Source organism: Silurus aristotelis (genome assembly GCF_946808225.1).
Source record: "Silurus aristotelis genome assembly, chromosome: 11".
Classification (NCBI taxonomy): domain Eukaryota; kingdom Metazoa; phylum Chordata; class Actinopteri; order Siluriformes; family Siluridae; genus Silurus; species Silurus aristotelis.
Genome location: NC_139584.1, coordinates 23,571,140 through 23,595,099, shown reverse-complemented (window position 1 = coordinate 23,595,099; position 23,960 = coordinate 23,571,140). Strand labels below are relative to the sequence as shown.

General features: G+C 38.7%; 1 protein-coding gene across 2 annotated transcripts; it reads left to right on the top strand.

Moving 5' to 3' along the window:
- The first annotated feature begins 1,451 nt into the window (after nt 1–1,451).
- Nucleotides 1,452–20,489, top strand: nr2c2 (nuclear receptor subfamily 2, group C, member 2). 2 transcript variants are annotated; one of them, XM_083554496.1, is made up of 15 exons: nt 1,454–1,747; nt 4,899–5,029; nt 8,085–8,186; nt 9,850–10,050; nt 10,337–10,442; nt 10,542–10,721; nt 11,587–11,734; nt 12,477–12,567; nt 12,731–12,867; nt 15,066–15,240; nt 15,849–15,970; nt 16,505–16,644; nt 16,786–16,923; nt 18,593–18,698; nt 18,784–20,489. In XM_083554496.1, exons 2-15 carry the CDS (start codon nt 4,970–4,972, stop codon nt 18,956–18,958), a joined length of 1,881 nt encoding a protein of 626 aa, XP_083410622.1. In that variant the 5' UTR covers nt 1,454–1,747; nt 4,899–4,969; the 3' UTR covers nt 18,959–20,489. The 2 variants fall into 2 exon arrangements, with proteins under 2 accessions (XP_083410623.1, XP_083410622.1); XM_083554497.1 differs by lacking the exons at nt 18,593–18,698; nt 18,784–20,489 and adding an exon at nt 17,228–17,733 and having other exon boundaries at nt 1,452–1,747.
- Nucleotides 20,490–23,960: the final 3,471 nt, after the last annotated feature.

Sequence of the window (23,960 nt, the reverse complement as noted above, 5' to 3'; positions counted from 1 at the left end):
TATTATTATTATTATATTACGTTCAAGTAATATATGGGGGAATACTTCTTGATTATTATTTCATATTTCGCCAGATGCAGACTTATTTCTTAACTTCCATATAACTTTTCCAATTTACTAAACAAATGTTTGAGATCTGTTTGAATATTTTGGCCTTGCAGTGTGACATGTTCCAAGCTTCAAGAGATTATTGTCATATGTACAGGAAACAGTCTCTTACACCACACATACAATCAAATTCTTACTCTGTGAATCCTCCAAGCAGCCTATGACTTATTAAGGACACAAGGGCAAAAAAAAAGACACAAGTAAATGTACAAAGTTATGATATAAGAAACAGAAGTGTGTGCATGTATAAAGTGTGCAGTGTGCACTCTCACATGGTATAAAAGGAATATTAAGTGGTGCAGATGGTATGAAGGTATTGCCATTATGAAGAGTCTGTGTGGTGAGATGGGGGTAGTAGACACCTCTCATGGTCAGAGGATCTACAAAATAATGTCTATAATGTCTGCACACACACAATGCAAATACCACACTTGACTAAAGACTACTTTTGTAATCACACACACACACACACACACACACACACACACACACACACACACACACACACACACACACACACACACTTTAAAATGGGAATACCAACATGGACACAATCTATTTCTTCAACACTTAATTGCAAATGCATTTCTACTATGTTTTAGAGCACACTTTCTCCATGCACACACTTCCATTTATGCATTTGCACTATCACAACTTTAATTTTTAATAAAATTTACTAAATCTCTGTTCTCTGGCACCGAGGTGGTGGAATGAACTTCCCCTAGATGTCCGTACAGCAGAGTCCCTGACTATCTTCAAATGATGATTGAAGACCTGAAACATTTAAATGAGCACTTTCCAAGTTTGCCTTGTAGAATTCAAGAGTTATATTTATATTAAGTTTGTAATCTTGTGTACCAGTGTAGATTTATTCATTGCTAGAGACTCAAAGCACTTTGTACGTCGCTCTGGATAAGGGCGTCTGCTAAATGCAGCAAATGTAAATGTAAATTGACTTGTGTCCTTTTTTTTCCTGTAATAATTGTCATAGACTGCATAGAGGATTCAATGAGTAAAAATGACAATGTATGTATGGTGTAACAGATTGTTTTCTATACATGATCTTTTGAATCTTGAATCTTCTTAGCAGAAGAAGATTTACACAAGGAGGCAAAAAGATTCAAACTCATACATTTATTCATTAGTGCAGAGATGTTGGACCAGTTGGTAGAGATGGTCAGTCTGACTACCAGTTTGAGTTGCTTGGTCTGGTTTTCGTAGCTAATCAGGTAAAAGTAAAAGTGAATTTCACACGTTTAATTGTGCTTTTGTTGCATGTACCTATTAGTGTGGTAACATTTAATGAGAGCACCAAGGGCACCATTTCCGTGCAGTGCACATGAAGGCGGTAATGAGCGACACGTGGTCGGAAATCCACCAATAAGCGCACGCTCGAGGAGGCGGTCGCGATGACGTTAGCAACGCCCGACCGTCGTGGCTGGTGCGCGCGAGCGGGAGAAGGAGGAAAAAAAGAGAAGGGGGGCAGAGCCAGCGAGCGCGCGCGCGACACGGAGGAAGAGGAAAAAAAACTCCCAGCAGGCCGGGGTCACGAACTCTGACCTTTCACAGGAGAAAAACAATAACAAATCCTAAGTATTAACAGTAAAGACCGTACAAACGACTTCTACCAGCGGCGGAGGTAAGTCGGATTCTTGTTTTTTTTTTACTCCCACGCCCGCGGACTGTGTTTAAAATAGGCTAAATTAAAACCGCGTTTCTCTCGATTCTCCGATCCGGGAAGGAGCCCCGGCTCAGAGGCTTCACGGCGGGCCGTGCCGTGCTGTCACAAACGCGCATTTATCATCCGCCGACCGATAAACGACCGCTTTTACAGCACTCGAGCGGGACTAGAGCTGGAAATTCCTACCCCGGGGGGAAAAAAAATGCGCGCGACAAAGAGGACTGAAAATTAGCCTGTTAGCTAGTCAGCTAACTCAATTGCTTCTATTGCTCTGCTGCTGAAAGTGACTCTTTATCTTTTTTTTTCTTCCTACCTGTATTTCGGCAAACTCAGATTTCTGCAATTCTATTGGTTATGACATGCTATCTACCGATTGGACGGTCTGGTAGCCAATCCGAGCGTGGATGTTAGGATATGAGTGACCAATCATTTTGCAGGGGGCGGGATTTGTCGCAATATGGGTGTGGGAATATAGGCGACCCTTTTACCTTTGCCATCTCGGGATTCTGGGTGTTTCATTTTGGCCTGATATGAATATGCACATATAAAGGATACACACATCTGTATGTAATTCGACTGCATACTGCATAAAGCATCTGCTGTCTATCAAAAACATACGGTTTAAATTGATTTCAAGAAAATGCATGTATTTCCTAAGTGTCCTTAATATTGGCATTCTGCCAGATTCTCCATTTTGTGACCCCTGGAAGTAGTTTAAAGATTTCTACAGGTTCTTTGTTGTGAAAGTGTAGACCGAGTCAAAATACAATCAAACAACACCTAGTGAAAACAATTAATGCAAGTACAAGTGTTGTACGAGATGCTCTGCAACATCATTTCAGGTTCAATAACTCAGAAAAGATGCAGCATTTAAGAGCAGGAGCATCACCTCATCAGGACAGATGAATAATGTTCATTATATATATATATATATATATATATATATATATATATATATATATATATATATATATATATACAATACATCGCTTTTTATTATTTTGTTCACCCTGCAGAAGTGTTACAGGGACATCGGAGTGTGCTGTATTTTTAACGAATGAAGTGTTCTCCTGAGACAATGTGATTTCTCCTCTAAAAAGAAAAAAAAACACTGACCTGTGCCTTCAACATAATGTACTGCAGCCTTACTGTAATACACCGTGCCTTTCAGTAAGAATCACATATCCATTACAGCAGAGATGTAAAAAGTACCTGAAAATCATACCTGAGTAAAGCATCGATACCTTACTGCAAAATAAACTCCATTACAAGTTACAAGTCACCAATTTCAACATGACTTGAGTAAAAATCTTCGAGTATCTGAATTAAACAGTACTTGAATATTTGACTCATTTTGAACATAGGCTCAAAGATGCACTAGTCCTCAAAACCAAGACACGTTAGTGAAAAGCCAAAAACAGTGAGGTTTTATTTCCTGCACTGTATTAACCAACATCAACATGCCAGAATAAAACAAACAGGTAAAAAAAAAAGATAAAGTAGTAAAGCAACCTTTGAAATTGGCATCATCAATTAACAAATAAAATGACAGTATTTTTTTAAGAAAAACCAAATATTCAGAGCCGACTGACTGATTGTAAGCTGTAAATGGAGTGGAGTTAAAAACGACATATGTTGAATCATAAATGTAGTTGAGCAGAAAAGAAAAGGTGCTTATATCTTTGATATTCAGTAAAATTTGAATTAATTAATTACATTAACAATGTACATTTACTTAAATACTTTACAGCACAGTGAAATTCTTTTTCTACACATATCCCAGAGATTTTTGAAGGCTGGAATCAGAGCCAGAGCAGGATCAGGCATGAAGCAGTTTGGCAATGTTGGGGTTTGAACCCCTGACCTTCTGATCAGTAATCAGAACCTTAACCATAGAGCTACCACTCCCCCTTTGACAACTATGCACTCTACCTTCAAAATAATGTCCTGTATCTTACAGTAACAGGATATCGATGTGAAATAAATCAGTGTGACCTGGAGGTCATGGTGCCCTTGACAGCAGTACACTGCCTGTAAATGTGCAAAATGATACTAAACTGGGACACAGGGCAGAGCAGGAGAACAGAATGTGGTGTGTCAGGCTGCTACAGTAGTATCCCATAGTTGTATATCGAAATCAAGCATTAACTGCATGGATGAATTAATAATGATCGGTATGTAAGCATTCTGTTTATTCTTTTGCCTTGCCTTTGGCTTCATGTCTGCAACATTGCCACTTTTTAGTGTTAATAATAATTTTATATTAATAGATAAACTACAATGGTTTACTTTAACCAAATAAATATATAAATGTACAGAAATTTAACTATTTTTAATAATAAAAAAAAATCATCCCTTATCATGAAGTACAGCTTTACACATTCTTGCCATCCAGATAGTTAGTTTTTTTTTTTTTTTTTTAAATATTCAGGTAGAATCATTTTTCCATGTCTCTTCGAAATCCTTAAAAAGGTGCTCTTCACTAATTGGATATTGCTTTTCAAGCCCGTGCAAAAAAAAAACCCTGACCCTGTTCAATATGATTTAGATTTAAATACTGGGCAGGCAGTGATGGATAACACTCCAGTAGACTGTTTGTTATATGGTGATCTTGGTTCCAGTGAGCCACAGTCCAGATTAATGGACTCGTAGTCATGTTGCTTCAGTATTTATTTCACCCAGTATAAGTCTCCAATCTTCCCTGCTCCAAAACTACTTCAAACATTAAGCTTCCACCTCCATGTTTGACTGTGGGTGTAAGTCAGTCTGCTAACATCTTCTCTCCTGTACTTCTTCTTACATAAGTTCTTCTGTTAGAGCCAGAAATGTCAAATTTGGACTACTTTCTTACACGTATTCACTAATTCCTGTGCCTTTTACCTAGTTTGTTGTATATAAACAATAGGAACATGCATGTGCCTCACAAATGATTAAAGACTGTGTGCTTTTGACAGTGTATTAATAATAGTTAATAGTTATTGTATAAAGTGTGCATACTCACTCATACTCATGTCAGATGCTTCGTTAAGTGTTTGTGAGCATAGCTGTATAATTTCAGTGTGTTGTTTTTTTACATTGTGGTCTGTTGTGTTGTTCCTGGGCTGCTCAGGTCCAGCTGGTTATAACAGATGCAGCAGTGGCATTGCTCAAGTAAGACACTGCTAATGACCTCATATCAGCATGACAACCAACCTGGCTATGCTGGCTCAGCAGATAGTGACCACTGAGCAGGTAGCCAAGGTGAGTGACCTTTCTGTAAATCTGAGGGCAATATGGAGTGAGACACAAGCCTCTGTTCACACTGTAGAATTTTGTCCCTTCTTATTTCTTGAAATGGATTTATCCAATGTTTGATGATTATATGTTATGATTGAGTTGAAAACGTTTTCGGAAAAAGAAACAAGTTGACCTTTATCCTCATGCTCTAGAAGAATTTTCCCACTCCAGGAGAATGTATAACAAATACAACCCCCCCCCCCAACCCCCCCCCCCCCCCCCCAGCAGAACATGTGACCAATCCTTTCCATTCTAATATAGGATTTGATCAATACTGCACCCTCTACCGAATATGTTTCTATAATCCCTCTTTTTCTCTCAAACAAATTGTGAAATCTCCCCCTATCCAGGGCTAATTTAATTAGTTTCATTAGAAAGTTTCATCAGTCCCACCCATTTTAGGAGAAAGTTTAATCCATCCCAGGTGTGGTTTGATCAAGTGTGTTTGCTCAAGCAAGAAGTTACATGAATCCTTCTCAGTCCTGCAAAAATGATCTCGTCATCATCCCACAGAATGTTTGACCATCCCTTTTCCTTTAGCAGAAAGTCTGACCTGTCCTGTTTATTCAGGCAGAATGTTTGTCTAATTCCAACCCCCTTCAGCAGAAAGTGTGTTTTTAATGAATGACATTTGAGAAATTCCCTCAAAAAGTGATCCATCTAACCCGTTACTGAACCTGGACTTTCTCACCACATGCTCCCACTTGGATAAGAGTGTTCCTGTAACTTTTCAGTAGGATCCCAGTCCTAATGTATGACTGTTATACGCTATGAACAAAGATTCAGGTAAAAATTTCCATTTGCTTTAGATATTTATATTATATTTGTAATGGTAGGAGAGATGTTAGTGTTTAAGAGCAGATGGGCCTGTTGGATTAACCAGACACATGATCTGCTTTGCTCACTTATTTTCTCTTTCAGACATTTGTCTCTGAGAAATCATGCTTGTTTCCGGGTAAAAGTTAGAAAAGAAGCTAACATAAACAAGCCACACACCAGAAGCCAATGATACCATGTCTGGCATCTGACTATTTAGCTTTTAATATATGATTTCATAAATTTGAAAAACACACATATATATGTCTGTGTGTGTGTATGTGTATATATATACAGTGAGGAAAAGAAGTATTTGAACACCCTGCTATTTTGCAAGTTCTCCCACTTAGAAATCATGGAGGGGTCTGAAATTGTCATCGTACGTGCATGTTCACTGTGAGAGACATAATCTATTTTTTTTTTACTATTTATTTGTATGATACAGCTGCAAATAAGTATTTGAACACCTGTCTATCAGCTAGAATTCTGACCCTCAAAGACCTGTTAGTCTGCCTTTAAAATGTCCACCTCCACTACATTTATTATCCTAAATTAGATGCACCTGTTTGAGGTCGTTAGCTGCATAAAGACACCTGTCCACCCCATACAATCAGTAAGAATCCAACTACTAACATGGCCAAGACCAAAGAGCTGTCCAAAGACACTAGAGACAAAATTGTGAACCTCCACAAGGCTGGAAAGGGCTACGGGGAAATTGCCAAGCAGCTTGGTGAAAAAAGGTCCACTGTTGGAGCAATCATTAGAAAATGTAAGAAGCTAAACATGACTGTCAATCCCCCTCGGACAAGGGCTCCATGCAAGATCTCACCTCGTGGGGTCTTAATGATCCTAAGGAAGGTGATAAATCAGCCCAGAACTACACGGGAGGAGCTGGTCAATGACCTGAAAAGAGCTGGGCCCACCGTTTCCAAGGTTACTGTTGGTAATACACTAAGACGTCATGGTTTGAAATCATGCATGGCACGGAAGGTTCCCCTGCTTAAACCAGCACATGTCCAGGCACGTCTTAAGTTTGCCAATGACCATTTGGATGATCCAGAGGAGTCATGGGAGAAAGTCATGTGGTCAGATGAGACCGAAATAGAACTTTTGGGGGTCATAATTCCTCTAAACGTGTTTGGAGGAAGAAGAATGATGAGTACCATCCCAAGAACACCATCCCTACTGTGAAGCATGGGGGTGGCAGCATCATGCTTTGGGGGTGTTTTTCTGCACATGGGACAGGGTGACTGCACTGTATTAAGGAGTGGATGACCGGGGCCATGTATTGCGAGATTTTGGGGAACAACCTCCTTCCCTCAGTTAGAGCATTGAAGATGGGTCGAGGCTGGGTCTTCCAACATGACAATGACCCGAAGCACACAGCCAGAATAACCAAGGAGTGGCTCTGTAAGAAGCATATCAAGGTTCTGGCGTGGCCTAGCCAGTCTCCAGACCTAAACCCAATAGAGACTCTTTGGAGGGGGCTCAAACTCCGTGTTTCTCAGCGACAGGCCAGAAACCTGACTGATCTAGAGAAGATCTGTGTGGAGGAGTGGGCCAAAATCCCTCCTGCAGTGTGTGCAAACCTGGTGAAAAACTACAGGAAACGTTTGACCTCTGTAATTGCAAACAAAGGCTACTGTTCCAAATATTACCATTGACTTTCTCAGGTGTTCAAATACTTATTTGCAGCTGTATCATACAAATAAATAGTTAAAAAATCATACATTGTGATTTCTGGATTTCTTTTTTTAGATTATGTCTCTCACAGTGGACATGCACCTACGATGACAATTTCAGACCCCTCCATGATTTCTAAGTGGGAGAACTTGCAAAATAGCAGGGTGTTCAAATACTTATTTTCCTCACTGTGTGTGTGTGTATATATATATATATATATATATATATATATATATATATATATATATATATATATATATATATATATATATATATATATATATATATATATATATATAATAAAAATTCTTCTACTTTATGTGATAGTCACTAGTGTGTATTTACTCGTCTCTTTGTGGCTCTTTGTATTGCACGACCCATCTCCATGGCAACACGGCACTTGACCCGCAAAGGACGAGTTTAACGAGAGGACATCTTGCCCCCATTCTGTTATTTGCTCCATGTGTGTGATATGCACGTTTTGATTTTAAATGTCTAAGTGTGTCCGTGCGCTTTTCAGACGCAGGCATCTCCTACAGACAGCCCGGTGATGAGTGCTTCTCCACAGCACATTCAGATCATCTCCACTGACTCCTCTGTCACCACGCCACAGAGAATACAGGTACATGACTTTTATAACCCACACATGCACATGTCACATTTATAAGGTAAGATTATGAAATAAATAAATCGTTTTTCAGTTATGGGTGGAACGAAGGTGGAAATGGATGATGTCAGAGATATGGTAGTAAAGTGCTGGAATAGGTTAAAGAAGTGTTTTTACGTCAATGAAATAACACGTTTTTGAATATTCTGCATCTTAGCTACTGTATTTTTTTTTGTTGTTGTCTGTATCTGTTGTTCAGTGACTCCAACTTTCCTTTATTGTGGCCAATTGCATGCATTTATGTAAATTGTTTACCTGAAGGGAGACCAGTGGTCTTTTATTTCATTGCTTTTCTAAATAATGAAGTAACAGCAAGACTTAGAAAAAAAGCATATGATGCAAACTGAATTGCAAATACACTTATGCCTCCTCTGTTCAGAAGAGGTGTAGAGGTATGACTAGGGACGGAAAAAAGTCACAGGAACGTGCTTCAAATGCGAAGCTATAAAGCCTGCGGCGCAAGTAAAGGTCACGATCATTAACAAGGGAATGTACAGGAGAACGTGTCGCATTCGAAGCGACAACATTTACTGCATTCATTCAATTCGTCTTTGGAAACATACTTTACCCTGAATAAATCATAAAAATTTTAATGATTCATTTGTTTTTATAGTTGGGATTAGAACTAGCTGTCATTTGCTAGAAGGTACAATCAAGAATATTGCAAATACTAAAGTGATGACACAAGGTGTCTTTTGGACACAAATTATAATGGCTTCCAATTGTCTTATGAATAGTCATAAACTAATCACATCGGTTTAAGCATGAAAATGTAACCATTATCATTTACAGCATCATTTGGCGGATGGATTTAGCCAGAGCGACTTGCATTCATCTTGTTTATTTTACCAAGTAGTGTTCAAGGTCTTTTTTTTAATATTAGTGGTGCTAGGATTTAAACTTGTGACCTTTCCAGTTAGAAGTCAAGTGTCTTTACCACTAGGCTGTCACTACTATTACAATTTTATGTAGCTAGGCCTTCACAAACTTAAGTTGAATCTATGGCCTTTGACTGTAGAGTTAGTTTTCGCTGAATGTTTAGAGCAAATTTATGAATGAAGACGTATTTATATATGCGTTTTTTTTTTTTTTTTCTCATAAATGACATTGTGGGCCAAATCAAAAGTCATCATGGGCCAACTTTGGCTCATGGACCCTACATAGGGCATCTCTGGTTTAGAGAATGTAACTGAGGTACAACCTCCTTTGCAAACAAGAGCTTATTAATACATTGCCGCACTGGAATTTAGCTCTCAATCAAAACATTATTGGTCTGTTCAGTAACTGTTGAGTTACAGTGAGTAAGTCTGTGAAGACAGTAATGATAGTTTATTATATATTATTGTTATGACAGCAATGATCGTTTATTATCCAAATGCAAAGCATTTTAATAATCTATAATGCTTATTTGTTCTTTACAAATATTGCTATTTTTATCGATGCCTAGATGTTTTATATATTATTACATGTTACAAGTAAATGCAGATGAAATCATTAAATAGCTGTGATTTCTCAGTTTACTTTTCCCGTGATCGAGCTCTGTTGTACATTATAGCACTAATTGCAATAGCACCGAGGAGTTCTTTATTCTAATCATTCTTCTGATCCACATGCTCAGATTGTGACGGATCAGCAGACGGGGCAGAAGATCCAGATTGTGACAGCTGTGGATCCGGCCAGCGTCCCCAAACAGCAGTTTATCCTGGCTTCTCATGATGGAACTCCAACGGGCAAAGTCATCCTGGCATCCCCCAACAGCCCCAGCACTAAACAGCTCATCTTCACTACGACTGACAGCCTGGTACCTGGTCGAATACAGGTACATACACGTAAATATGTACAGCGGAGAGTGTATAAAATACATGTTTTTTAAGCATTTATATCAAACAAACAAAGATGTTTGTTAGTTGTCTATATGAGACAGCAGTGGACTGTAGCAGTGTGTGCGATACTGCTACATATGTATTGTGAGCACCACTATCTTTCCGTCATGACCGTGCTCATACAGTAATCCATTACACAAATATCTCGTCCAAGGTTGTCTGATTATAATAACTAGTTTAAACCAGCTTATACTGTAACTTTTCCTTTGTTTGCTGGTGCAGTTCGTCACAGATGCAGTCTCGGTGGAGAGGATTCTGGGTAAAGGAGGGGAGGTGGGCCGACCGCAGCCTGTAGAGTACTGCGTTGTGTGTGGAGACAAAGCCTCAGGTAAAAACGCATACAACTGTACATGAACAACTCGCTTGCTCTTGCAAGTTTGCTAACTCGCCATGAACTGTGTGTGTGTGTGTGTGTGTGTGTGTTTAGGGAGGCACTATGGAGCTGTAAGCTGTGAGGGTTGCAAGGGTTTCTTCAAGCGAAGTGTCAGGAAAAGTTTGACCTACAGTTGCCGCAGCAACCAAGACTGCGTAGTCAACAAGCACCACCGCAACCGCTGTCAGTTCTGCCGCCTCAGAAAGTGCCTTGAGATGGGCATGAAGATGGAGTGTGGGTGGATGTTTTTTCTTTACGCATTCATACTTTCATTTGATTTTTCTTTCCCCATTCACTAAAACCTTCACTGAATCCAATTAACTTTATTGCGATAAAGCTAGGCATATATGGATATAAAAAATTAACTCTTCACTTCTTTTTTGGAAAGGTTGTTGAAAACATTCTTTTTAAATGTGGTGAATGGGAGGTTCAACCACATCCCAAAAGGTGTTCTGTTGAATTCAGATTCGATGACTGGAAAGTTTGAGCATTATTATACTTTAAGCAACCATTAGAAGATGGGTAAATTGTGACCATAAAAGGATGCACAGAAAAATTGATAGAGAGGGGGAGGGGTGGCAGGAAGAGAAAACCATTAGATATTCCATGTTAGTATTGTTATTTAATAGTTAATTACACTGCAGTGTGATCAGAAACCAACCAGTGGCAAAATTAAAGCAATTGTTTTTGATGGATAAAAATTCCATTTCTTCCTCTCGAGTTAATGAGCTCCTAAAGCTAGTGCCAAAACCCGGCTTAATTCTTTTTTCTCCATTGGCTAGTTTAACTTTTCAGTGCTTTTATTTTCACATTTACACACTCTTCTTTGGATGTTTTATCCTCTTTGCTAATCACTGTGGGAGAGAACACTCATTAGTAAAACCACACACAGGTGTGTGATCCTAACCACTCATTTCCTTCATCTCCCCCTTCCATTCCAAATTCACACTTCCGCTGCAACAATCACATATTGTTTCCCATTTCTAATGGTTGATGAACGTTACCTGAAGGCCCATATTTTTTGCATTTGTGTGTGTGTGTGTAATCATGTGTGTGAGATCATGTTGACCTGGCTTTGTGTTTATGTGTGGCATTGTAGCTGTGCAGAGTGAGAGGAAGCCATTAGACCTGCCCAGAGAAAAACCTGCTAATTGTGCTGCCTCAACTGAGAAGATCTACATCCGAAAAGATTTGCGGAGTCCCCTAATAGCAACCCCAACTTTCATCACAGACAAAGACGGCACACGGTACCACACACTTTAGGGGGTATTTTAGACTTCTAAACCCTAAAATACCCCCTTTTTTTTGCATAATACTGTCTCTAAATCCCAAATATAAACCATATATTATGATCCTTTATGTATTACCACTGGTACCACAGTGCCAAGAATTTTGAGACTTATCTATTTTTTTTAATTTCTTCTATCCTAAGTTTTCCGCAGGGTCTTAAAAAGCCTAAAAAAGTCAAAAATTCTTAAATTCTTCTAGGTCTTTAATCATTTTAAACAGGTTTTAATTTTCAGATGTTCATGTAACGCTAGCCATAATGCTCAGTAAAATGCTCCCGCAGCATTCGTTTTTTTGTTTGTTTCCTTCCGCGGTGGTGGTGTTCTTTCTTTTTGCTAGTCCAACTATAATTCGCTGTATTACAACTACAAATGAGACAATGAGACCAACATGCAACAGCCAATCCGCTTTCTGGTATTGGTGTAAATCTCTCTTGGATTTTACCATTGACGTAAAAAACTATATTATTTTTCAACTATGGGGAAGTGCAAGTTTAGCGATTTTTGAAAAAAGATGAATTTCCGGCTTGGTTGAGGCGAGTTGCTCACATAGTATTTGTGTGTGTTTTTAATTTTGTGATATAGGTTTTAAATTTCATACTTAATGGTTTTAAAAGGGTCTTTAAAAATTCTTGAATTTGACTTGGTAAAACCTGCAGAAACCCTGTATCCTGACTGTTTAAATTGTATATCTTTTCTATAGCTCTGGATTATTGGATCCTGGGATGCTGGTGAACATCCAGCAGCCCGTCATTCAAGCCGATGGCACATTACTCTTAGCGACAGACACCAAGGTAATATCTTTTTGGATACCATTTTTTAACAAATAGCCATTTTTATGTACCTGTCATCATGGAAACCAATGTATTGTTTAGCCAGGTCTAATTAAGATAGTCTGATCTTGGGTTCATTTACATAATGTGTGAATTAATAAACCTGATTTGATTTGACCTTTAGGCAGAGACCGCTCATGGGGATTTGGGTACATTGGCCAACGTGGTTACATCATTAGCCAGTCTTGGCGATTCACTCAGTAATGGGGACGGGGACATTTCAGTCAGCCAGCAGGAGGAGTCTGCCAGTGAAATCACACGGTACTGACTTTTGTGTGAGTGTGTGAGTGTATGTGAGTGTATGTGAGTGTATGTGAGTGTATGTGAGTGTATGTGAGTGTGTGTGAGTGAGTGTGTGAGTGAGTGTGTGAGTGAGTGTGTGAGTGAGTGTGTGAGTGAGTGAGTGTGTGAGTGAGTGAGTGTGTGAGTGAGTGAGTGTGTGAGTGAGTGAGTGTGTGAGTGAGTGTGTGAGTGAGTGTGTGAGTGAGTGTGTGAGTGAGTGTGTGAGTGAGTGTGTGAGTGAGTGTGTGAGTGAGTGTGTGAGTGAGTGTGTGAGTGAGTGTGTGAGTGAGTGTGTGTGTGAGTGTGTGTGTGAGTGTGTGTGTGAGGGAGGGAGAGAGTGGGAGAGAGTGGGAGAGAGTGGGAGAGAGGAAGACAAAAAGAGAGAGAGAAGGCATCTGTGTTTAAAAAAAAAAAAAAAAAAGAAAAAAAAAAAGAAATCCTACTGAGAAAATGTGGGTTAAAGCAGTGGTTCAACCTCTTTTATTTTTTTTACCCCTACTTTACCACTGAAAATCTTTTAAAAATCAAACACACACACACACACACACACACACACACACCCTAATTCACACTAGCAGACACATAAAAGAAGAACAAACAACAAGAGCAAATTAAAATCTATTAATATGAATATTGTTTAATCAGAGATTGAATGTATTATTGCATTTTTTCCCCAATAGTTAAAACATAACAATAACTATTGCATAATGACTTTTTGCGTACTTTAATTTATGCATGTTTTTTCCCAAGCTTATTCGTGTATTCCTGATTGAATTAAGCCCTTGTTTAATTGTTAATGTGAACTCTGGGCCTGCATATCTAGGGCTAGAGAGTGGATATTAGGCATGATTTTCATGACAGCCAGAGGAAAGTCATTGTTGCGTGCCTTTATTTTGACCAGAGATGGTTGCCCGTAGGCATTTGGCGACATCCGAAAATCGTGATTTCATCTCCTCCTGTAGCTGTTCCATGTGATGTGTGAACTCTATGCTCAAGGATTTAGGTACATTTCCCCCAGTCTGTTTGAGAAGTGATAGAAATATTGTAGGTTACGTTTTATCAGTTTATTTTTTCCTGAAGTCGACTTTCTGCACAAATGCATTTATAATTTCCTTGCATTATTGCACATTTGCATCTGCTCTCTTTATACAGTGAAACAAAAGAGAGCCTTTTCCGTCAAACGGGCATTTAAACCTTTATTTTCCCCCGTCATTGAAGCAGCTCCATCTGTGCAGCATGAATTTCTAAATTATTATAGAGAATGTGATGTGATGAAGTGTGTCAATTGCGTGGAAAATATCCTCTCCTCGTGTTGTTGTAGGCAAATTCGTTAACAAAAGTAAGTCCTGCTTTATTTCGGTGTCTTCAGTGTACTGCATGTATGCAATAAAGACTGCTTTATCTGCCACAGTAGAGGTTTCGTCAAGTTGGATAGAAAATGGGTGCATCTTTAATTTTTCAACCAACGTGTTTTCAACATCATTTGCCGTTCTGTCGATTCTTTCTTTTAGTGTATTATTGGAGAGAGGTTCCATTTTTAGTTTTTAAGCCATCTGTGCCCCACACAATATTTTTACACATGCTGGTTTGACCAGGGTTTCCTTAATGGTGTGTGTATTTTTAGATTGGGCAATTAGGAGAACACACTCGGAGGATGCAACCGACATCTGCCTTTTTTTATTTCCAGCTCTAGTCAAAGCATCTCTTATATTATAGGATGACATTTGTTTTCCTTAGGAGTGTATGGGTGTTTTTGTTCTCTACAAGCTTCTTAGTTTGCAGGGCTTCATGCTTTTATTCATTAGTCTCCCACCACAGATTACACACTCAATCCTCACCTTGTCTATTGATTCATTAAAACCGAATTCAAGATAACTGTCCAAATAAGTAATTATCTTTTTAGCGCATTAATTTATATCTTTTCTCTGGCATTTTGCCATATTTTCTCTTTGCTGCATCTTTTTTTTTAAAGTTACGACTGTATGGTTGTAAAAAAAAAAACGAGTCCGTTAGGCGACCCATCAAAAATCTTTAGCGACCCCTAGTGGGGGTTGGGAACCAGTGGGTTAAAGGGTGTGTGTGTGTGTGTGTGAGAGAGAGAAGGAGAGAATGTTTATTGTTAAAGCATACATTATGGAAATGTTTGCACTGAAATAAGTGTGTATGTGTGCACACAGTGCCTTTGACACTCTGGCCAAAGCGTTAAATCCTAATGATGAGGGAGAGGGGCAGAGCCTCTCGGAGGCGGAGTGTGTGGGCGGAGCAACCATACAGGTCATCAGCAGAGATCAGGTCACGCCTCTTATAGAAGTGGAGGGTCCTCTGCTCACGGACACCCACGTCAACTTTAAGGTACGTCTCTACACACAAGTGAAACGTCACTGCCGTGTGTTATGTGTTTATTACACCGGATTCTTAATAGGTTCATAACAGAGAAATACTACAGGAGGGAATGTAGAGGCACACCCAAATTACCTGTCCACAGGTTAGCAGTAGTGTTCGACAGTTAGGAGGGTATTGGCACCGAATTTAGATGACTTGTACAGACAGGAATTATCGATCACAAGACTTCACCTGTCTTAAAGTCCTCCACCTTTTCTATATCTCTCTTCTATTTTCCGCTTACAGCAGCACTGCCCCAGCCTCAACTTGCACATCAACCTTGGGCTGAAACAACAAGAACCAAACTGACATTATTCGAGTGTTGTAGCATTGTGATTTCTTGCATATTGTCTTGCATATTTCATCCATATAAAGCTAATTTGAAAAAAAAAAAAAGGCACTAAGTGGTATCCAAGCAACACTATCCATACAATAACAGTAAAACCAAATAAAAAAAAACCCTAATGGTTTAATGGGGGGAAATAAATAAAAAAAAAAGCATGCAAGTATAAACCTGCCTAACTATTTCAGAAAGGAAGAGTATACGAATCTCTATCTTTGTGTCCTTTCCTCTATAGCTCACAATGCCCAGTCCGATGCCTGAGTATCTGAATGTCCATTATATTTGCGAGTCTGCGTCTCGTCTGCTGTTTCTCTCCATGCACTGGGCGCGCTCCATCCCAGCCTTCCTAGCACTTGGGTGAGAGACACTTGTGCGTTTTTGCATTGTTCAGACTTGGTATTAAAGTCCATATGAAGTGTTTTGATTGCAGTGGTTAGTACAGGGCACGTTTTAATATACATTTCATTGTGGAGTGTGGTTTGAGTGTTTTTGTGAAGTGTATTTGAGTGTGGTGTGGACATTAGTGCTCATTCAGCCAAAAGGGTGTTAGTAAAGTCAGGTGCTAATGTAGGGTGAGGAGACCTGGCATTCAGTCAGCGTTCCAATTCATCCCAGAGGTGTTCAATACGGTTGAGGTCAGAGATCTATCATAGGCCACTTAAGATCTTTGACTAAATCCTATGTAAACCATTGTGCACAGAAACATTATCATGCTGGAACTGTTTAGTTCTCCTAATTAAAGTGAGGGAAATATTTAATGCTACCGCTTCCAAAAACATCCTATACAATCGTGTGCCTCCAACTGGGCGGCAACAATGTGGGGAAGAACCACATATGACTGGCCAATAATTGTGCCTATATCATCTACATATTTGCATTTGTGTGTTGCAGGCAGGAGTGTAACACGTCTCTGGTGCGGGCGTGTTGGAACGAGCTGTTCACACTCGGTCTGGCGCAGTGTGCTCAGGTCATGAGTCTCTCCACTATCCTGGCTGCCATTGTCAACCATCTGCAGGGCAGCATACAGGAGGGTATGTCACCTTTATACTGCCACAAAGAGGAGTAGCAGCGTGTGGTTTAAAATGTAAAAACAGTTGTTACAGTTTAGTCATTTTTTTACATTTGAAAGTCCTTATTGTTCCAGTAATTAATCTTAGCTTTATTACTTAAAGACAAGCTCTCTGGTGAACGAGTGAAGTTGGTGATGGAGCACATTTGGAAGCTGCAGGAGTTTTGTAACAGCATGGCCAAGCTCGAGACGGACGGCTACGAGTACGCCTACCTGAAAGCCATCGTCCTTTTCAGTCCAGGTGAACACACTTTCTCAACACTCTTCCTACGCAGGCCAGGGAATTACACATTTTTGATCTTGCTAATTGTTCAGAAAGAATTCAACTATGACAGTAAGCAGCAAAATGGCATAACATTATGACATTATAACAATATGACCGGTGATTAACACTGATTATCTCTTTATTATTGCACCTGCTGTTGGGTGGGATATTATCAGGCAGCAAGTTAACATTTTGTCCTCAAAGTTGATGTGTAAGAAGCAGGAAAAATAGGAAAGCGTAAGGATTTGAAAGTTTAACAAGGGCCAATTGTGATGTCTAGACGACTGGGTCAGAGCATCTCCAAAACTGCAGCTCTTGTGGGCTGTTGGGCTGCAGTGGTCAGTATCTATCAAAAATGGTCCAAGGAAGGACCAGTGGTAAAAACGGCAACAGGGTCATAGGCGGCCGAGGCTCATTGATGCACATGGGGAGAGAACGCTGCTTGTGTGGTCCGATACAACAGACGAGCTCCTGTAGCTCAAACTGCTGAGAAGTTAATGCTGTTAATGAATGATGATCTGTGTGTGTGTGTGTGTGTGTGTGTGTGTGTGTGTGTGTGTGTGTGTGTGTGTGTGTGTGTGTGTGTGTGTGTGTGTGTGTGTGTGTGTGTGTGTGTGTGTGTGTGTGTGTACACAGTATATCTGGAAAGTATTGTGTTTCACCTTTTCCACAGTTTATGTTACAGCCTTATTCCAAAATGGATTAAATTCATTATTTTCCTTAAAATTCTACAAACAATACCTAATAATGACAACATAAAAGAAGTTTGTTTGAAATTTTTTAAAATGTATTAAAAGAAATCACATGAACATAAGTATTCACAGCCTTTGCTCAGTACTTTGTTGCAGTACCTTTGGCACTAATTATAGTCTCAAGTCTTTTTGTTTGATGCTACAAGCTTGGCACACCTATTTTGGGGCTTTGGGTTTCTTCCAATTTTTTATTTTTTTTTGTAGAACCTCTCAAGCTCCATCAGGTTTGATGGGGAGTGTCGATGCACAGCTAGTTTCAGATCTCTCCAGAGATGTTCAATCGGATTCTGTCTGGGCCACTCAAGGATATTCCCAGAGTTGTCCAGTGGCCACTCCTTTGTTATCCTGGCTGTGTGCTTAGGGGTGTTGTCCTGTTGGAAGATGAACCATCACCCCAGTCTGATGTCCAGAGTTCCTGCCGCAAAAAAACATAATAGCCAAGTGATGAGCCATGCCTGGTTTTCTTGATGCTTGGCATTCAGGCCAAAGGGTTCAATCTTTGTTTCTCATGGTCTGTGAATCCTTCAGGTGCCTTTGGCAAACTTCAGAAGGCAAACCATACAGGCATGATTGGTGGAGTGCTTCAGATATTGTTGTTCTTCTGGAACATTCTCCTCCCTCCACAGAGAAACTCTGGAGCTCTTTCAGAGTGACCATCGGGTTCTTGGTTACCTCCCGGATTAAGGCTCTTCTCCCCTGATATTTGAGTGTCATGGCAACGGCTGTAAATTCTTAAGTATATGTGTTTTTAAATACATATGTATGTGTATATATATAAGAAATTGACTCACCAGCTTTACCTTTTTCTATCATGAAGTTAATAAGACTAATACAAATGCTTGTCACGTAAGCAAGAAAAACACAAAGTTTAATCTCCTTCTTCAATTTATAAGACCATCCAGGCTTGAACAGCAGCAGTCAGATCGAGAAGTTCCAGGAGAAAGCGCAAATGGAGCTGCAGGATTATGTCCAGAAGACTTATCCCGATGACACTTACAGGTCTGTACATTGATCTACATCTCGCTCACCTCACAGCTCCTCATCTTTTCCCTGTTTTAATTGCTTCTTCTGATTGGAATGGCAGACTGGCGCGAACCCTGATGCGTCTGCCAGCACTGCGTCTGATGAGCTCAAGCATAACGGAAGAACTCTTCTTCACGGGGCTTATCGGAAACGTTCCCATCGACAGCATTATCCCGTACATCCTCAAAATGGAGACCGCTGACTACAACAGCCAAATCAGTGGCCCTACGGCGTGACTCCAGAGCAGCCTGTTTTGAGCTACAGGTGCAGACTGAAATTCTATCTCCCGTCATCACTTGCCTTCATTGCAGAGCAATGCAAAAAGTTAGGACCATCAGTTTCTTTGATTTTTTTCTGTCAAGCATTTCATTTTCCTAACAAAGAGCCGTAAGAGTGATACCGTTTGACTGAATGTTACTTAATATGGTTTGCATTTTAGTTCTCAAAGAGTGATGCACCATGGAACTTTTTAAACTTAATATTGAGCTGTTGAGCTAATCAGCTTCATTTAAGCACTTGTTTTCCAGTCAGAAACTTAATGGCTAAGGGAAAAAAAATACGCACCATATGCACGCCTTTTGTTTTATGTAAGATGTGTATTAAGGGTTTGACTCCTTCTTAACGAGCTGTTTAAAGGACCTCATCGTGAATTCTTATGCAAAACAGTTGCTCTGTCTGTGGGCCAGGGTTCCTGGGTGAATTTTTTTTTTTTTTTGCTTTCAATATTCCTACATTTATATAAAGAAGGCTGTTATAAACAGGCACTTTTACTTCGAGGATTCGTTTCCTAGATGTGCATTAAGCCTATCACTGCATTAAATTGCAATGTAAGTGGTAATCCCTTAATGAATTTTTTTTTACATTAAAGTTGCAGTTTGGGCTTAAGCTAGGTTATTCATATACCTGGTATATGTGAGCTCTGAATCTATAATTGCTATGACCTTGAAAAACAAAACAATAAAACACCTCTGCTGTTCAGACAATCAGCATATAAATGGATGAAGATGCATTCATCCTAGACATCACAGTTTTCATCAGTTACTGCTATAATATTTCTCCTGTCCTTCTGCCTGTTCAGTTGTTTCTATATGAATGATTCCTCATTATATATTATATATATATCAGTTTCATTCGTTTTCATTATAGTCCATACAATTTTTATATTAAGTTCACTTTTTAGAATTCTGACTGGTGACTGCTGTTAACAACATAACAAGCTCCATTGTACCAGCAGGTAAGAAGGTTTCACACAGTTTAGTATACCATTATGTTTTTAATTTATTGGTTATGAACAAGCCGTTTGTGGCCCAGCGGGTTTTTCTGCCATATGAAAATCATGACAACTGTCTTCTGTGAAAAGTACTCAAAGTACAAAAAAATCATGCACTTATGAATATTATATGAAAGTGAAACATACATCTATTGACCCCTTTTCAGGGTGAACTTTAAACAGAACGAGATGAATTTAATACATACCGGAAATGTATATGTACTGTATAAACGCCTACCTAAATATTTGGGTTTAAAAACCCCACTCCAGACTGTTTTTAAATTGCCGTTGTGATATCATGTTTAATTAGATTTATACTACATGTAATTTCATTAAAAATGAACGCATGTCTATTTGAAGACGTTTATTATTTTTTTCTCTCTGGCAATGAGAATTCTTTTTGTTTTTGTATATAATGCATGGAATAGTACCAAGATGACGTATATATATGTTGTGGTTTTAGAAATACATATTTATCTGCCAGAGACTAAAAACAAGCAAGTAATATTCTTTTTTTTTTTTTTTTTTTTTTTTTTTTTTTTTTTTTATATTCATTTCAAAGAAACGAATGACCTCAGTGTCCTGTCAAAAGAAAAAAAAAAAAACTTTTTCAAAAAATATACAGGTCTAAACTCTTTGGACTGGTTCTTTTTAATTAGAAAATAACTAAAGTTGCATAACTAATGGGTGTCAAATCATTTGTGAAGATTTGCAGCGTTTTTATGTTATATGTTTTTATACACCATCAAGTTTAACTTGCTAAAGTATTTTTCTTTCTTCAAAAACGCAGTAATTTTATATAGTTCCTGTCAAAAAACTAGGTGTTTGGACACACCTGATCTTTTATCATTTTTAAGAGACGCATGCATGTTCCATTTGTTCATATGCAACAAATAGGTAGTTAATGGTATAAAGATTTTAATTAAAACTAATATATATATAAATGCACTAATGTTACATTTTATTTTAATAAAAAAAAAATCCTCCCTTAGCGTCAATAACAGCTTTACATGCTCTTGGCATCCGGACAGTTCGTTTCTCCAAATATTTAGCTGAAATATTTTGCTGTGCTTCAGATGTTCTTTGCTAGTTGAGGATTTATTTCAGTTCTTGTTCCAGTTTATCTCAGAGCGGTTCAGTATGATTTAGGCCAGGTGACTGGCCAGGTCATTCCATGATGCATAACACTCCAGCTTGCCCTCTAACGCTTACAGAGTTTGGATGTACATTCAGTTCATTGTCTTGTTAAATGGTGAAGTTGGTTTTAATTCGCCGCAGTGCAGACGGTATTACATGCTGTTGAAGAATATAATGGTAGCCAGAACACATGTTCAACTTTCCCTGCTACAAAACAACCCCAAACGATTAAGCTTCCACCTCCATTTTTCACTGGGTGTGAGGCAGTCTGGAAACATCTTATCTTTTCCATCTCTTTTCTTTAGTTCTTCTATTAAAGCCAAAAATCTCAAGTTTGGACTCATCAGTCCTCAGAACTTTTTTCTAGTCATTCACTGTCCAATTATTGCATGTTTTTATAGCTTTTCTACGTGTTTCCAAAATTCGACAGACCCAGTAGTCATGCCATCAACCAAAGAATGCTGGTGCGTTGTGCAATACTTGATTTGAGGCAGCTCTAAGTAAGTGATAAGTGATCAATCTGGTATGTTTAAAGCTACAGTGTGTTTTATACTCCCTAGTCCCGGATATTTCCTTCCCATGATGCCCACCCTTTTGCTTTTTTTTTTTTTAAAACAGAATTGGGAAAGCACTTGGGTGTGCGAGGCAATTCTGGTCAAGAGTATCTAAGATGATTTGAATAATAACGCAAGGAAACTGAAATTTTATGGGTTTTTTTGCATTCTAGTGTTTAATTAATCTTATACCACAGCAGTTTGCCAATAAATACATATTTATTCCTTATAATAAAAAATATATTTAAAAAAAGGAAATGAACTTGGACTGGAAATTATTTCAAAATGCACATTTGTATTTGTGTTATAGCTATTACACAAATATATAAATTAATTAATTTAATAATTCATAAAGTAATGAATGTAAATTGCTGTAGTACATGATTGACACTTTGGTATGTTCTAATTATCACCACCCAAGAAGTTAATTGTTTTTACCAACAAATTCGATATTTCATAAAGCGATACACGAGTTTTATGTCAAATAGTGCGTTTTAATACTTGTGTACAAAGGGGCCGAAGGTGTCTGCCGTAAGCCCTTCATCGTTAACACTGCAGTGCCCTGTAGCTTACAATTCATGTTGCTTTAAGCTGTTGCTTTAACTAATCAGATTGTGAGCTGGAGTCACTATGGCCATCTAGCAGGCATCCAAAAGCATTGGCAATTTTCACATCCTTTGATTGGATGTTTAGAAAGTGCACTAGTCAGTGCTCTCAAATAGTTTAATAGTTTAAAACTACAAAAGCTGACTGAGGAGAAGAAATTGATTTGGTCACAGAAACACGAGGACTTTTACAAGGTGGGCTTTTCAAGAAAAGATGGACAAGCTCAGTTATTGAACTTATTCTTGAACCATTTTTACTTTAGCATTTTCTTTTTTGTAGTATTTGCACAAAAACCAACATTTGCCTTAATTTTAAATCCCCAGGAAAACCACAATGCACTAATACCCCCCCCCCCCCCCAAAAGAAAACCATCATTTTATGATCATATTTTTATGTTCCTGCTATGATGTATGTGGTGTGAAAGGAGACTTGTTGAATTGTGTTAATTGGGTTTCTTACTTTAGAAATGGCATTCGTTATTACTGTATGAGATTCCTGTCTGTGATACAGTGCTGTTATACTGTGTTTCTGTATAACATTGATGGTTTCTAAATGATGGTATTGAATGATGGATTGATTTCAGGCAGGACACCACTGTGAAATGCACGGCCTGCTACTGTCAATATTGATCTCGACCATAACGGTCGTCGTAGTAAGTTTTTGGGTTGAACATGCTCCGAGCTTGCATGACCAGTGTTCCTGTCCTTTCCTTCTTTTCACATCGCCTGATTCATCCCGTCATCCTACCTCTGGAGTTCTCTTTAACTGAAGACCACCCTGTGCAGCTAAAGATGGTTCCACATGAACAACCTAGACATCCATGAAGTTAGTGAGCAACTCAAGAACTATGAGGATGGATTTGGCTTGCAATTAATAAAAACAGTGCTATAATGGTTTAGGTCTGCAATTTTCATGAACGGTTTTGCATTTATGGACTCATCACTGAACCGTACAGCTCAACAAGTATGGAATTATAATGAAGGGACATTCAGCGTGACCTACATGAGGATGGGTGCCTGTTTGAGTCTGGTTCTTCTCAAGGTTTCTTCAGGAAGTTTCTTGCCACTGTCACTACTGGCTTGCTCATTAGGGATAAACTTATATGTAAGATTCAGCGATTCACATCAGTGCATCAGCATAAAAGTTGACGATGTGATGCATTGACTTATAAAAAAAAGAAAAAAAAAGTGTTCGTTGGATACGTAAGTTGGCATTTGTATCACGATGCATCGTCTTTAACATATCTGCATCGTTAAAAAAAAGATATATTTATTTATAATTATTAGTAGATACGCTATACTTTAGAAAGTGACCAACAATTTGTGACCGATTTTTTTTTTTATATGTAGATTGATTTCTCCTCGCTAAACTGTCTCAAGATTATTCTTTAAGCAAAATATGACATAGATCATATAGATTATAGATTAATATGGCAGAGGTAGAGCTGCATCTTTCTGGAGCCAGAACAGGAAAAGAACGTCTGGTTTTATTTAATCTTTTTGTGTGTGTGTGTGTGTGTGTGTGTGTGTGTGTGTGTGTGTGTGTGTGTGTGTGTGTGTGTGTGTGTGTGTGTGTGTGTGTGTGTGTGTGTGTGTGTGTGTGTGTGTGTGTGTGTGTGTGTGTGTGTAAAGGGCAGTGTGTTAAAAGTCAGAAGGCACTTAAGTACATTTA